Genomic DNA, 14,232 nt, shown 5'->3' with positions numbered 1-14,232 from the left:
CAGACTGTACCATGTAACGACCTGTCTGAAGCCCAGTTCAGTGTGCATGAGGATGCAGAGCAGGAGTGGGACAAAATGTCATCAGAGGTTAAAACCAGTACAGCTGAAAGGGATGGGACCAGCCAGCATTCCCAGCTCCCTATTTATATGAACCAAGCCCAAAATACAGCTGCATGTAAACACGAATGCCCTAGTGTCCATACGCTTATCCGAGACCTGAATGGACACCAGTACCATAAAAGTGCAAGACCGCAGAGTGTGCGTGAAAAGAGCCCTGGACCTCAGTGTCTGAGCCAAGCTTCCTCTCATATGGTCGTGAATCTGAAGTCCACAGTGAGTGTGAGTGTTCGTCAGGACTCGGTTGACTCTGGAATCTCCACCTCCAGCAGTATCAAGCTTTGCACTGATGCTCCATGTCCAGATAACCCGCAGCCCAAAGGCGTGGTGGGGAGGCTCATGTCCCTTGAGGTGGGAGGTCTAGACTGCGCTAAAACGAGGGATAACCCCGTAAAATCGACAGACTCAGCAGAGCTAGAAACGGACCCCGTCCACCTCGACCGCCAGCAGTTTGAGGAGGAAGAAGAAGAACTGGAGGACATCTGGAACCAGACGACCAACTACAGACGGAGCATCTGCTCAGACATCATGTACCAACCCAACCAGGGACCATCGGACCAATCCAGAGAGCCCGTGTCCCGCTCACCTTCACCCAAGGCCCCGGCTGTGCTCTACAGGAACCTGGTCACAGCCTCAGCACCCAACCTCCTTGTGGCAGAGTTTAAACTGCCCTCCTACCTTCAGAGCTTGCTGGGTTACGACAAGCAACGGAGTCCCAAAAGTCAGCTCCCTCCACTGGCCATAGGAGACAGGAGGTCCTGGGCGGCCTTCCCTAACAGGGAACCAGCTGGCAAGACCTCAGTGACAGTGAACGAGACGGCATCAGATCCAGTGAAGCTGCCAGATGTGGGGGACAATCGGAGATATATTTATCAATACCGAGAGGATGAGGAGGAGGAGGCACATGTGGGGGAGGAGGTGGACGAGCACTCAGCTTGTTCGAAGGTGAGGTCAGCGTTTGACATACTGGGATGTTGAAAACTTTAAGACTGGATCAGTTCACCCATTACACAACAAAACATGTTCCCACTGGTATGCAGGCATGGGGATAGGTTTGGTCTTCCCCAGCTTTTTCCCCAGTACAATGGAAGGGATTACAATTGTGTTTGTGATGCTTACAGTAGTGAAAAATTACAATTAAAAAGAATTGACAGGGGTTGACGCTGTGTAACATAACTTTAAAATGTAATTTGTCATTGCTGTAAGCCACAAACAGAGTTATATTCTCCTGTATTCACCCTCTCCTTGGTCTAAAACCTAAAAAAAAAAGATATCACCACAGGTAAGCAGGAAAAAGCAGGAAAAAGTTTGTATGTAACTTGGGTGAACTGAAACTGAAACTACACCACCGCCAGAAAAAAAAAAAAAAAAAAAAAAAATTTTTTTTTTTTTAAAAAAATTTTTTTTTTTTTTTTTTTTTTTTTTAAAAAAAAAAAAAAAAATTTTTAAAAATTTTTTTTTTTTTTTGTTTTTTACTTTGTTTTTTTTTTTCTTCTGAACAGGAAAAGTAATAAGTCTAACTGTCAGTTCACATGAGTTTTGGCTGGCGTCGTTCTGTCAAGAAGAAAAGCCTCTCAAAGCCTGGACGACATGGAGAGGCAGGAAGAATCAATGGCCACAGGAGGGCACTGTATCACCCTGGTAGGAGGGACTGCAATCTGCTAAGCTTTTATTAGAACTACATATATGGCTCTCATGATGAACCACAGAGGGGAGTTTTTCTTTTTGTCTAAATGTTGTTCATTTAAACCCTCTCAGAGTGGAAAGCCTGAGCTGCAGTCTATGGAGGGAACGCTGGAGAGGAAGCACAAGCTGCAGCTGGGAGGAAAGAAAGTAGGAAAGGCTCCGTTTTATGTTTACAGTTTTTTTTTTCCAATTGCTAAAACACAATTTTGCAAACTAGGCTGGTTTTATCAAAAATACTTAACACAATTCACAAAACCACACACCCAATTGCAAAACACCTCATATGTCCTGCAAAATGAAGCACTGCAACCAAAACTACATATGGCATTATCAAAATCAAACTTTTGCACCAAATGGCACACACTTCATTCATATTACCAGATTTGTGTCTAACCAACTACACACTGTTGGGCATGATGAAAAGCACTCTCATCTTTAGTATGCTTTGCCATAATACTAAAATAGTTAAAATTGTAGAAAATTCTTCAGATTGCTCACATGCACAGAAATATTTGCAGATATACACACACATGCTGTTGAAAAATGTATATGCACAGCAGATCTGTATGTACATTGGACTGAACAAAAATATGCTCACAACAAACAGTAAACTGAAAAAGAAAATTGCAGAAAAAATGTGCAGAAAAAATATATAGAAAAAAAGGGGCACCTGTGGTCTTTTCATAGTGCTTACTTCCTGATTGAAGTGGTAACAATTAACCATTGAGGTGTTTGGCCACGTCACACATATATTGGCCAGTTAGCTCATGTAGTCATTTTGAATGGCAGTGTTTTGAAATGGTAAACATGTGACTTTATGTCAGATTGTTGTGTCTTAATGCAGAGAACCGTGTTCAGTGCATTTAAAAAGTGCCATTTTGAATTGCAAAATGTGTGTAAAGCAGAAAATGTGTTTAGACTTCTGGAGACTTGAGAAGAGGTTTTGCTCTCCGTGTGTCAGTTTAAATTATTGTGCTATGCATGTCATTTTAGTGTGAGAAAAAAACAAACTGTAAGCCAGCATGGTCAACAAATGTAAAGGCCACAGTCAGCAGCACACTCTCTTATCTTATTTCCTCAGGCTGCCTCCAGGGGCTGGAACTCCTACCATGCTGTCCTATATAGACACACCTTGTGCTTCTACCAGGATAGAAAGGATACACTGAGGGTAGGCAGAAAAATGACAACAATACGAGCCCCGGAGAACAGAAATGCTAAATAATTGAATTGGATAGTATGAAGTCAATGATGATGAATCTGTGCTGTGCTGCAGAGCTCTGCGTGTGGCCTGCCTCTGAACCTCACGGGAGCCGAGTGTTCCCCTGCACCAGAGTACACCAAAAAGCCCAACTGCATTCGACTACGGTGACACTTTAATAACCACTACATCACAATGATGACGTTTGACCCTACTGGCCTCTGGAGGTTGTAATAGTTGTCTTTTCTGGCCCTCAGGCTCCGTGATGGGTCTGAATATCTGCTCAATGCCTCCTCACGCTTTATGATGAAGAAATGGATGATGAAAATACAAGCAAACGCGGGTAAACACTTTATTCCAAATGTATGCCAATTCTGAGCTGACGTGAAAATGATGTGATTCAATTACGTTTCTTTTTTCTTTAAAGGGCGGAGTGAGTCTGTGTCTCCACTATCGAGTGTCCCAGTTGATAACGACCCCTCCATTTCCTTGTAAGATATGGCGGTTTAACGGCCTCCAAGTCTTCATTTCGACGACGCTTCCAATCTTTACAATAATGTTTTGTGATTAAGACAAAATGTTTCCCCTCCCACCTTCCAGAAAGCCCTTCCTCTGCTCCGGTTGTCATGGTCTCACCAAATGCCACTGCGCCTCCCGCCGTGATGTCACCTCCACGTTCCCCAGGCGCAAACCGCCGGGCGCCGCCCAAACCAAAGAGATTGTTGTCCTCACCAGAGAGTTCAGTCACATGCCGCAGAGTCATTTAAGGAGTGTGGATGAGCAGTCGACCATCTCATCCTCAGATGGAGGCTGCTGTGGTAAGGCCTTGTGCGGTGTCGCATCTGCTTCACATTCACACTTAGCAGAAGCAATACAAGCCCCATCCTCCATTGGTGGCTACTGAATAGCCCCACTGAGCCACTAGTGGTCAGAGGATGCACTCCAATATGGTGGTTATTGATTGGAAAGGATTTTCAGGGGCGTAGCACAAAATTCTGGGCCAATGGGCAATGATTTGATCAAACAAGCTGTTTTTGCTTGATCCTTCACTCTTGAGGCTACTGTTGAGCTCAAAAAGGAATTCGGGATATGATTTAGCTTTGTAGTGTTTGAGACTGCGATGAAAAGGGCTCTACCCACGGAAGTAAATAGTGAATGGCTGTTGCAGGTGCAGTATGTTCCACTAGGGGGAGCTAAGGTATTGTCTTACTGGTGTATTACAGGACTGCACAGAGGCAGCTCACATCTGTTATGACAGTAAAAGTTTCTCTTTATGTCCCTCGGCTCTTCTGTTCTTAATGTCTGCTTTTGATAATGTTTTGTCCCTCTCTAGATGGTGAAGAAGACAGTTTAAAGCAGACAATGACCTACAGACTGTCTGGAGCATCCAGAGACAACACCTCTTCCTCCCCTCGCTCCCCTGTCTCCAGCGGTCAGGACTGGCTCAGCAACAAGCGTCGCTCCCACTCCTTCACGTCAGGTTAGTTTGCAGAACCTGAAGCTCTAATGTGTATGTGAATCATAAACAGCTGTTTTATGGTCTCCTAATGTTCTCTCTAATGTTTTCTCTCAGCAACGTTTCAGAAGATCAAACCCACGTTGCACACCCCTGGGGGCAGAGGCCTGGAAAGAGGCTCCAACTACTGCGTGACTCTTGTTGTTGGAGACAAGTCATCGGACAGCGCGTCCATCAGCAGAAGCTCCGAGCCCCCGCTGCTGGCCTTAGCTGGATGGCAGCAGGACGCCTGTCAGGACTCGGCTCTGAGGAGCTACGCCAGCCTGCCACGGCCACGCAACAAGTCCGTCTTCAAAAAGTTCTTCGGAAAAAGGGACCTCTGAGTTTTGAAAATTATGTTTTACTAATAAAGGTTTTTTACAAATAGTTTCTAATGTGCAGTGCACATATTTGTTGAACAGCAAAAATACGCTACTACTGACTATATTTATGATCGGAAGACCTGCAACGGTTTTATTTTTGATGTGTTCCATATAAATCACTTTAAGTCCTTTTTATAATGAGGGTTTGTTTGTATTATTCTCTTTTACAATACTGTGTGAGTGTGCACCGTGTAGTTGTAGATTTGATTAATTGAAAAACACATTTTCTCGCCAGCCTTATTTCATATTTCTGTGTGTAGTTTTTGGATTGTTGTGTTGGGTTAACAGTCTCTGTATAAAGAACCTACCTGCTCAGTAGAGAATCTGTTTGATACCAAATTTCGAGAATAATCACCGTGATATCACCTCGAATCAGTTATGACCGAGTATTATCCTGAACTCATGACATACTTCACATGTACAGCGCGTTGACCAAAACATTTTCCTCTTTACACTAAAGTCAGCAGTTTGATACTGCTTGAGCTCGTTTGATAATAATACTTTTTTAAATACAAACTGTAGCAAAGACTATTCATAATAAAATATTCATAAGCAATGATTTTGCTTCGCCTCTGATTAATGGATGAAAATAATTATTTTTATATAGAGTTGTGGTGATAATGTGTGGTGTACAAGCTTTGTTGTCATCTCTGGAGGCTTTGAAGAGAAAAGGGATTAGATGAATAGAGAGATTAAAGGCCAGGCCAGGCTAAGAACATCTTCACATCACTGGCCTTCTTTTTGCATATTAAAGACACGATTCAAACAAATCCATCATCAACAGCATAGATGCTGAGGAGCCAAACATTGGATGCAGATATTATGGCTGCATAATGAGTCATATGCATACAGAGTTTGCAAAATACTACTGTTTAGCATTACAAAATATTCAGCGATTCCCTTCAAGATGTCTGAGGGACAGATTGGTTACAGCAGAGAGGGTAATGGCAAAGAAATGGGGCACTTGGTGCACATTTAAAAACATTTTTTGGAAGACTTGTAATACATGAAGAACTAGAAAGGGCTAAACCGAAGTGTGCATGCTTACTCTTAAAAGGTTGCAGGTGCAGACACTAACCAGGTTGAAATGACTTAAAATGTTGGTTGTTTACATGTGTGATGTCGTATGGGAGTTGAAATTGAAGCAGCTGAAGAGGAAGAAGAATCTAATTTTGGCACAACCACTGCACCAACTCTCAGTTCTTGTAGCACTGCCAAAAGTCACAATGTGGTCTTGGCCCGTATATAGGCATACACACATGCACACAGCAGCTACAGTAGCGTATGGAATGGAAACAGCTCGAGAAAGCTCTGCGTTTGTGGTGCAAATTTGTCAAAAGCGTCCAGCAGAGGCATTAATCACGGCAGGTCAGCAATCTGTGAACCATTATCGAGACTCTGCTGTATGACTCAGCCTCTCACAGTACTGTAAAATATACCCTAAGTTTGTTCTCTTAATATACAAAATACACCCCATATAAGTCATGTCCATGTGCCACAGCATTGATCTGTATGTTATTAGTGTAGACAAGTTAATAATCCACAATGACATCCAGGATATGATTAGCAAATTCACATAGTTGCTGCATCGCACATATGGCAGCTATTTTCTTGATATGCATGGAATACAAACATTTGGGTTTTCCCCCTCCACAATAAAGACACTTGTTGTGTGTTTTTCCCTCTCTGTCAACTTTGGAATGACAGCCACATCCTTTGCGGCCCTGAGGGACACAGCACCAGGCCAATCGATTGATCACCACCACCCCCCCCCCCCCCAACCTTTGTGTCCTCTCCGTGCTCTCTGACCTCCATATCATGCGCTGACAGCTCGTGACTGCTTCCCTTACAGCTGTGGGGGTTTCAACCCTCCCCTGCAGAGACAGTGATGCACTCACTCTGCTTGTGTGTCACCACACTATAGAGGCTTCCTCTCTAAGTGTGGGATTATATGGCTGGGCAATGGATTTGTGTGCACCACAAAACACAACACCCGCGCACTTCTCCACCCTTCGTTTGTTTTGCATTTCCCCCGTCTACCCACTAATAACGGCCCACATGACATATTCTACCAAAAGGTGAGGTAAAGTCTATGTTTTGTTATGTAGCCAAGCAAGCAGTGACTCACCAGGGGTTACCGCAGTCGTTTAAAGAGATCCGGAGAGATCACAAGGAACCATTAAGGTAGTGTAACAGGAGAGGGATGTCCTCAGGCCACGACCCCTCCCCTGCTGTTGATGGAAAATGGTCCTCTGGAAGGATGCATGACTCTTTACACATCGCAGATTTCTACAGGGAATATGATGATTGCTCTTTAGTATTATAGTTCACCCATTCATTCAAAATAAGTATAGCTATGTCATTGGTTTTGGAAAATAATACATGCTACATATTTTATGAATAGCAAAGGAAGAAATTTGTTGAAATGGTGCAAAGATTTAACTTGGTTATTTTCATCTCGTGCTTCTTTGAACTGTGATCCCGGACTCAAAAAGTAGGCTTGCAGAGGGGTGTGCTAGGGGCCGAGATGCAGGCTTTGAAACCCAACACTGTCTGCCTCCAGCCCCGGGGAGCCCATGAAAGTGATGTAATGGGAAGAGCGGTTTAGGAATCATCGGTGGTGGGCAGCAGGGTGGAATAGTGGTTAGGAACCCAGATCAAATGGCTTAATTTCCACAGCCTTCGGATCCCATTTGACATTAACTGCCCACCTGTCAAGACCAGCGGACCTTAGTTATGCCCATCAGCACAATGACGTGAATTAAAGCTCAATTACAGCTTTCTGAGAATATATTTGAAATGCCTGTGGGCCTTGCTGCAGAAACTGTGCAAACTCACATACCCAGTACATGCTGATAAAATTACCTTGATTTGAGGGAACATAGCTAAGTGCTTCCAATGTGCAAGCTTTGGCACTGAGAAATCTGACATCGCAGATGCTAAGAAGCTTTAGCTCCACATCTTTCAATAAATCACACGATCATCTTGGGAAATAAACTGTGAATTTGAAGTCCGGCTCTGGGAAAGCTGAAGCATGCTTTTGTGTATCTCCCACATGGTCTTTGAACAATATGTCAGATTTTCATCAGCTGTGTTTGGCATTTTGGCCAAGGGCTTTTCAGACAATATATCATAATATGTACCCCCTCCCCTACAGCTGTCATAATGCCTCCTGGGCTGGTACCACAAAATGCAATAACTGGAGAGACATGTCCTCATCTAAGCCCCAGCTCCCCGCCATCCACCCCACTACCCCTCCCTCCCAGCAGCAAGCTCCCTTTTGTCTTGGATTGTTGGTAAGCTCCTTGCATTTCTGAGTCCTCTATGTGTGGAGGGATAAAGAGTACAGGGTGCCACATAGACATCTGTCCCGCAGATATGGTGTGAATGCATCTCCGCGATATGGATATTGAATCACTTCTTATATTATTCTATATGGCTTAACGGCGCATAAATACATTCAAGTCCCCTGACAGTGTATCCAATTGTTACAGTTGCACAGTGGTTATGTATGGACAAATGCATTGTGTTAACAATATAAAATACTAAGCATGATGACCATATGTCTGTTAAATAAAATAAAATATAGTAATGCAATACAGAGTTGTTTTTTTTAGAATGGAAAGGGTTTCTCTTCTGTGCAAAAAAAATGAAAAATAATTATCTTTATGAATTATTTAATTCTGTATCCCAAATTGGTGTTATGATACGGAACATTTTATACACATTAAGACACTGTAAATCAGTGGTTCTCAAACTTGTTCTGTCAGACGTAACCCCACACAGCCCTGTCAGATGAACTCAAGTACCCCTTTATCAACAATATTCAAACTATCTATACTTTTAGCTATTTCAACTGCTGGTTTTTATTCAAATAAAAGAACATTAAAATAAAAAAAAACCAAATGTTTTATTTCTATTTTTTAAAGCTGGTTGAGCTTCTCCACACTCTTTCAATGCACCCTCTGGCAACAGCAAACGTACCCCTGGCTGGGAATCACTGCTGTAAATGATATGCCAATAATATCAAAATATGGTTGCTAATCACATCAAATGCATCCACACCCACCCTTTCATTGGTAAAATTTGCAAAGTCTTTGTCACTCACTGTTACATAACCCATCTGCTCCCCCTGCTGCAGGGTGCCGAGGATCACCGACCAATCAGGAGAGCCCGCTCCTTCAGCGGCACTGCTGCTTGGCTTTCCCCCACTATGAACCATACCATCCACTCTAATTGCCCGTTAAGTAAGCCTGTGCCTACAATAACAATGCAATGGCATATTTCCATTTTAGTTAAAAAAAAAAAAAACATGAACGTTGCGATGTTGACTTTGAAGCCAATTCAGCGACTGTCAGTGCCGGTAGATCCAGAGGTACGTCAGCGGTGGCCACAGAACAGATGCTGGCACAGCAGCACGTCTGACGCAGATCACAGCTGGCAGCTCGCTCTGCAGCCAGCCTGACAGGTCACATCACTTACACAAGCAGTATTTTTTTTTTTTTTTTAAAACAAGCCAAAAATGCCTTCCATGTATTTTCTCTTTGAAATGACCTAAAGATGCTTTAGTATTGAAAGAAATATCTTTGCCAGAAGGTTTCTATTAAAAACCTTGATACAACTGCCAGACTTTTAAGGTCACGCAGTCGGTGAAATTCCACTTGCAGCGAGTGTGTCTGATCTGAACTATCCACAAACCTTGAATGTTCTTGAGCTACTTTAGTCTACTTCACATATACCTAATAAACCTACATTTAGAATTTAATTAAGAATTTAAATTAAGAATATAGCCACTATGTCAGGAAAAGTTTGCCAGATTGTGTATTGACCGTTGCAGTGAGCTTCACTTCTCTTCAAGTTAGCGTGTCTCGTTCTATAGCTGTAAAACCCTTCAGAGGCCTCATTTGAGCTTTGCTATTGGAGTAAATCCTTCATAAATGCACTCTGACATTTCAGAAATCCTATATTCAGTAAGCCTTTTCATCCTTTACTGTAATCCGACTGCACTTGAAATGCCATTATCTCCCAAGATGAAGCATAAAAACCCCTGAAACAAAAGTGAAGCATATTTATTTGTGCTGCTGAGTATGAAAACAACATTAAAGCTTATCATCAGTATGAAAACATTTGTAACTGCTGAATGTTAGAATAATTTAATTATCAAATAATAGACAGAGAACAATGAAGATATATTAGTTCAACTTCATTTTACTTGAGAACCCAACAAGGAGGCTGCTTCCGCACTACAGAATAGTACAGACAATGACCTAACGTAAAGCTCTCTACAGTAGCTTATTTATGTGTGAAATACAATCACGAGACAGTTGTTATCTTGTCAGTCGATGACGTCTCCCTTATCTAGTCAGGGAGCGCCTGTTCTCCTCAGCATCACACCGTGCTCAGACAAGGACAAGACAGTGGCTCCATGTTATCTTGTTTAGAGTATTCAGTATATTATTATTCTATGCAAACGGTTTAATAATAACAAGAGGGAAGGTATGTATCATAATTGCCCTAACACTGAACAAATGAACAGTTTCCACCTTTTAAATGTAAGAAAGAAAAAGAAACAATCCCATTGCTGAAAGACAACACCTGTTTATTTTTCTATTCTTTTCTTCATGCTAGTGGATGAATAAATAATGACAGGATTGGACATAGTTGCGCTGTTAAATATTGATTGGTTTTCAATGAGCTGACTCAGGGTGACTAGACAAACACAAGAGGGGGGCTCCCATAGCAAAGATCTAAATGAATAAACAGGGGCACTGCTTTGCTTGCCCCTTTTACATCAAATAAAAAAATTGCACCACTTGTACTAGTGAACAAATTAATATTATAAGCTAATACATGAGAAATGCTTGCTTGAGTCTATTTTAAACCCACAGCTGAATAAAAAATATATATATCTGCTGTTTTGAGGACTAACAGTCTTTGACTCTGAGAGCACTGGATATTTACACACTAACTGAACAATTCCCTCGCTGTGTTCCATCTCACAATCAATTATTTAGCACGCAATCCATTTTGAGGCTGAATGAGAAAGACAAAAAAAATTAAGTGTACATAAATACATGCATGTGACACACTAACTCTTCCAGCAGCTCGGTATGCCCCTCAAGTTAGGTCAAGAACCTGTTAAGAAGCGTGTGTAGATTCACTGAGCCGTCTGGCTGTCTGTACTGTACACACACTGACACTTTCCCTTTTAGGGGCTCTGAATCTCCATATTAGCTTGTACGTTTAAGACAACTTTGTAGTGTTGCTAAAATGTCTTGTAGAATGGCATTTCTGTTTTCCTTAGACACCTGAATGGGAAAAGAAATAAGCAAAAACCATTAAAAAAGATGGCAAGTAGGCAGTCTGCAGATAATGTAAAATGATACAGCCTGTGCTAATGACAACTGTGACACATGTCTTGTCCGGTAGGACCTAAGCCTCAGACAATACACTGTCCACTTTGCGATTACCAACCTAATCTCTGACCTACTGTTTTAGAAGTGAAATTACAAAATCATATGTTTGCCAAAAGTTGTTTATACTGACACATCACCTCGTATGGTATAATAACTACTCCATCGTAGGGAGTATTTTGCATGACAATATCTATAACCGAGTCTTCCGTGATAAATTATTTTGACATTTGAGACCACCCTTTGTTGTTCAATCAGTCACGCATGATTTAGCGGTAATCCTGCTTTAGTAGAGGGATAATGCAATGCCCCTTCTGCATTAATGGGCAGAGTGACTGCCCTCCTAACTGTATAAAGTGTACTACAGTGTCCTAATGTATAGCTATTGTGAGACTTAAATGCTCCTAAACTGACCTAAATATCTTCTTCTTCCCCCCCCTCACAGAGTGTGCTGGTGTTTGTACTCACAGTGAAGACCTTGACATCTCTGCTGCTCCGCACCTCTTCCACGAGACCTAGAGGTTTACCCTTGGGAATGGGGATGGTGCCCAGGATGGTGCAAGAGGAGCTATCTAAAGTCTGTCTCACTGCCCTGATGAACGACTGGCTGAACAGCTCCATTTTGCCAATCTCATCAATGATGAACACCTTCCTGCTGCCCCCATCTGCTGACCCTACCTGGAGACGAGGGATGTTAGCATTAAGCATGAGCATGCATAAATAAAGGCACCCCGGTTCAGTATTTAGACATTTATTGGTTAAAAAAAAGAAGATTTTATAGGTTTCATTGAAGGCCATGTGGCTAATCTAACATGTGGTAAACGCTCTTCGTGTTAATGTCTCAGATAGCATGCCTGTGTCAGTGTTTGTATGTTACACGCAACGGGTGATCAGCAGTGATTACAGAAACGCTTCAAGTCAGATGAAAGTGGAATATGCTGCCGCCAAGGCACAGACACCTTCCTTTATAGCACATGTGTAGGCGTCACTCCAGGCTCACTTTACATGCCGGATTAATCACGGTCAGTGACAGCCAGACGGCACCACGAACACTAAAAATGTCACTCTGGAATTTATGTGTTTGCAAGCTTCCAATTATTCCATCAATTCGGAGAAAAATCAAAAGGTTTGATGAGTTGTTAAGTGGAGGAGAAAAGGGAGTGTTTTGCTTACTGTGATCTATTGATCGAGGGTGAGTCTTAAAAGCATGTGCTGCGGTCTTACATGTCTGAAGAGGGGGAGAGCCAGGTTTTCAAACGAAGGCAAGTCAACCACATACTGCCCAACTGTGTATTCCCGTCTGCCATGAGATGAACCGGCAACATCTCTGTAAAGTAAAAATCAGGTAAAGGTTACTCAAAAGCAGCACGATAAAAGAGAGCAGGTAGTTCTTGATAGGACAACCCTGCTACCTGATTCTGGACAGGTGGCCCCTCTCTCCTGCCACAGTGACTACATCAAAGCCGACTCTCCGGCCTCCCTCCCTGACCTCCTCGGTGTAAAACCCTTCAACTCCCACTCCGGAGGACGCTAAAGCCTCACAGGCTTTCTGGACCAGAGTGGTTTTCCCCACACCTGTAAGCAAAACAAGAGACATTGTAAAACAACTGTTAGGCTGTATCACAATTTGAAACTGGGGTACTCTTTAATGTTAGTACATGTTTAATCCATCCATTAATGATGCTAGCATCCTTTATTCATACTCAATAAGGAGTCTTCTAAATAAACATAACGTCATATTGACTAAAAAGCAGTCAAAATAGTATTTAAAACTAATTTTGTTGTTATTGTGTGGAAGGAATTTAAAGCAGTAGGATAACTACCTAGTTAAAGGCAATATGTATGTATGTATATGTACGTGTGTATGTATGTATGTATGTATGTATATATATATATATATATATATGTGTATGTGTATATATATTATTTTTTTTATTATTATTTTATCTATCTCGGTTACTGAAATGATGGCAAAATGTATAACTTGTGTTTCTGTTGAAAACCAATAAAAATGTGTTACAAAAAATACATAGTTCAAAGTTACCAGTAGGCTATGGACCTTTTTCACAGCAGACATGTTGACTTGTCATAGTAGGAAAAGCACAGCTGAAATTGATAACCCTAATGATGGCTCGATTCCATCAAGTGTCCCAGTGAGCTGTTCCAGTGAGTCAGCATGCACAATACCAGGGCCTCTCCTGAGTGGAATGCAGCCATCATTAATGGTTTTGAACACACCTGTGCTTTTCCTACTATGACATGTCAACATGTCTGCCCTGAAAAAGGTCTGTAACGCGATATTATCCGTACAAAAATAACAAAAACAAGCTAACTTTCATCAGAACCAACGTAAGTTAAACATGTAGCTTCTGTCTGGGACACTGGGTTCAGACAGCTGACTGACTGGTCTGGATTTACAGCGACTGTAGCTTCAACAGCAGCGAACAAGCTGGCTGTTAAGTGTTACCTGGAGGTCCCGTCAGAAAAACGTGTTTGAACATTTCAGTTTTACACCGTCCAACATGCTGCTACAGCTCTTCCGTACACAACGAGTTGACGCATGCGCGGTAGGAGGCACTACGCCTCCGAACTTTATTTGAGCCTGAGCACATTCAGTGGTGGAAGAAGTACTCATATCTTTTACTTAAGTAGGAGTAGCAATATCACAGTATTATTATTATTACTATTAGTAAAAGTATTAGCATAAAAATATACTAAAAGTAAAAGTACTGATTTTGCAGAATGGCCCCTTTCAGAATAATGTCTAATGTGGCGCATATTTTTTACTATATACACTGCTAGGTAGCAGTCAAGTCTCCTTTGTTCAGAATAATACATCATAATGTATTTGTAAATTATATTTTGTAATAGTCATCTGAATTTACAATATAGTAAATGTAGTGGAGTGAAAAGTACAACAGTTGCCTCTGAAATGTAGTG

General features: G+C 41.9%; 2 protein-coding genes across 2 annotated transcripts; one reads left to right on the top strand and one right to left on the bottom strand.

Moving 5' to 3' along the window:
- Window positions 1-1,673: 1,673 nt before the first annotated feature.
- On the top strand, window positions 1,674-5,438 carry LOC120548331. Its single transcript, XM_039784506.1, has 9 exons — window positions 1,674-1,758; window positions 1,876-1,950; window positions 2,885-2,971; window positions 3,077-3,168; window positions 3,259-3,344; window positions 3,429-3,492; window positions 3,602-3,819; window positions 4,335-4,481; window positions 4,575-5,438. Exons 1-9 carry the CDS (start codon window positions 1,708-1,710, stop codon window positions 4,838-4,840), a joined length of 1,086 nt encoding a protein of 361 aa, XP_039640440.1. The 5' UTR covers window positions 1,674-1,707; the 3' UTR covers window positions 4,841-5,438.
- Window positions 5,439-10,069: 4,631 nt separating this feature from the next.
- On the bottom strand, window positions 10,070-13,887 carry ntpcr (nucleoside-triphosphatase, cancer-related). Its single transcript, XM_039784505.1, has 5 exons — window positions 13,760-13,887; window positions 12,705-12,867; window positions 12,517-12,619; window positions 11,761-11,970; window positions 10,070-11,187 (listed from the first exon to the last, which is right to left on the bottom strand). Exons 1-5 carry the CDS (start codon window positions 13,791-13,793, stop codon window positions 11,110-11,112), a joined length of 588 nt encoding a protein of 195 aa, XP_039640439.1. The 5' UTR covers window positions 13,794-13,887; the 3' UTR covers window positions 10,070-11,109.
- Between the last annotated feature and the right edge of the window lie 345 nt (window positions 13,888-14,232).

The sequence above is a fragment of the Perca fluviatilis genome, chromosome 19 (assembly GCF_010015445.1).
Source record: "Perca fluviatilis chromosome 19, GENO_Pfluv_1.0, whole genome shotgun sequence".
In the NCBI taxonomy this organism is placed as follows: domain Eukaryota; kingdom Metazoa; phylum Chordata; class Actinopteri; order Perciformes; family Percidae; genus Perca; species Perca fluviatilis.
Note: the sequence above shows the minus strand (reverse complement) of the source record. Positions and strands in the feature narration are given on the sequence as shown.

Excerpts from the sequence above, each read along its gene's own strand:
- ntpcr (XM_039784505.1), bottom strand. The coding sequence starts at position 13,793 with ATGTTCAAACACGTTTTTCTGACGGGACCTCCAG. Across the intron at positions 12,868-13,759 it reads TTTTCTGACGGGACCTCCAG|GTGTGGGGAAAACCACTCTG; the intron begins GTAACACTTAAC and ends TTTTGCTTACAG. Across the intron at positions 11,971-12,516 it reads CTCTCCCCCTCTTCAGACAT|GTAGGGTCAGCAGATGGGGG; the intron begins GTAAGACCGCAG and ends CCTCGTCTCCAG.
- LOC120548331 (XM_039784506.1), top strand. The coding sequence starts at position 1,708 with ATGGAGAGGCAGGAAGAATCAATGGCCACAGGAGGGCACTGTATCACC. Across the intron at positions 2,972-3,076 it reads ATAGAAAGGATACACTGAGG|AGCTCTGCGTGTGGCCTGCC; the intron begins GTAGGCAGAAAA and ends GCTGTGCTGCAG. Across the intron at positions 3,820-4,334 it reads CTCAGATGGAGGCTGCTGTG|ATGGTGAAGAAGACAGTTTA; the intron begins GTAAGGCCTTGT and ends GTCCCTCTCTAG.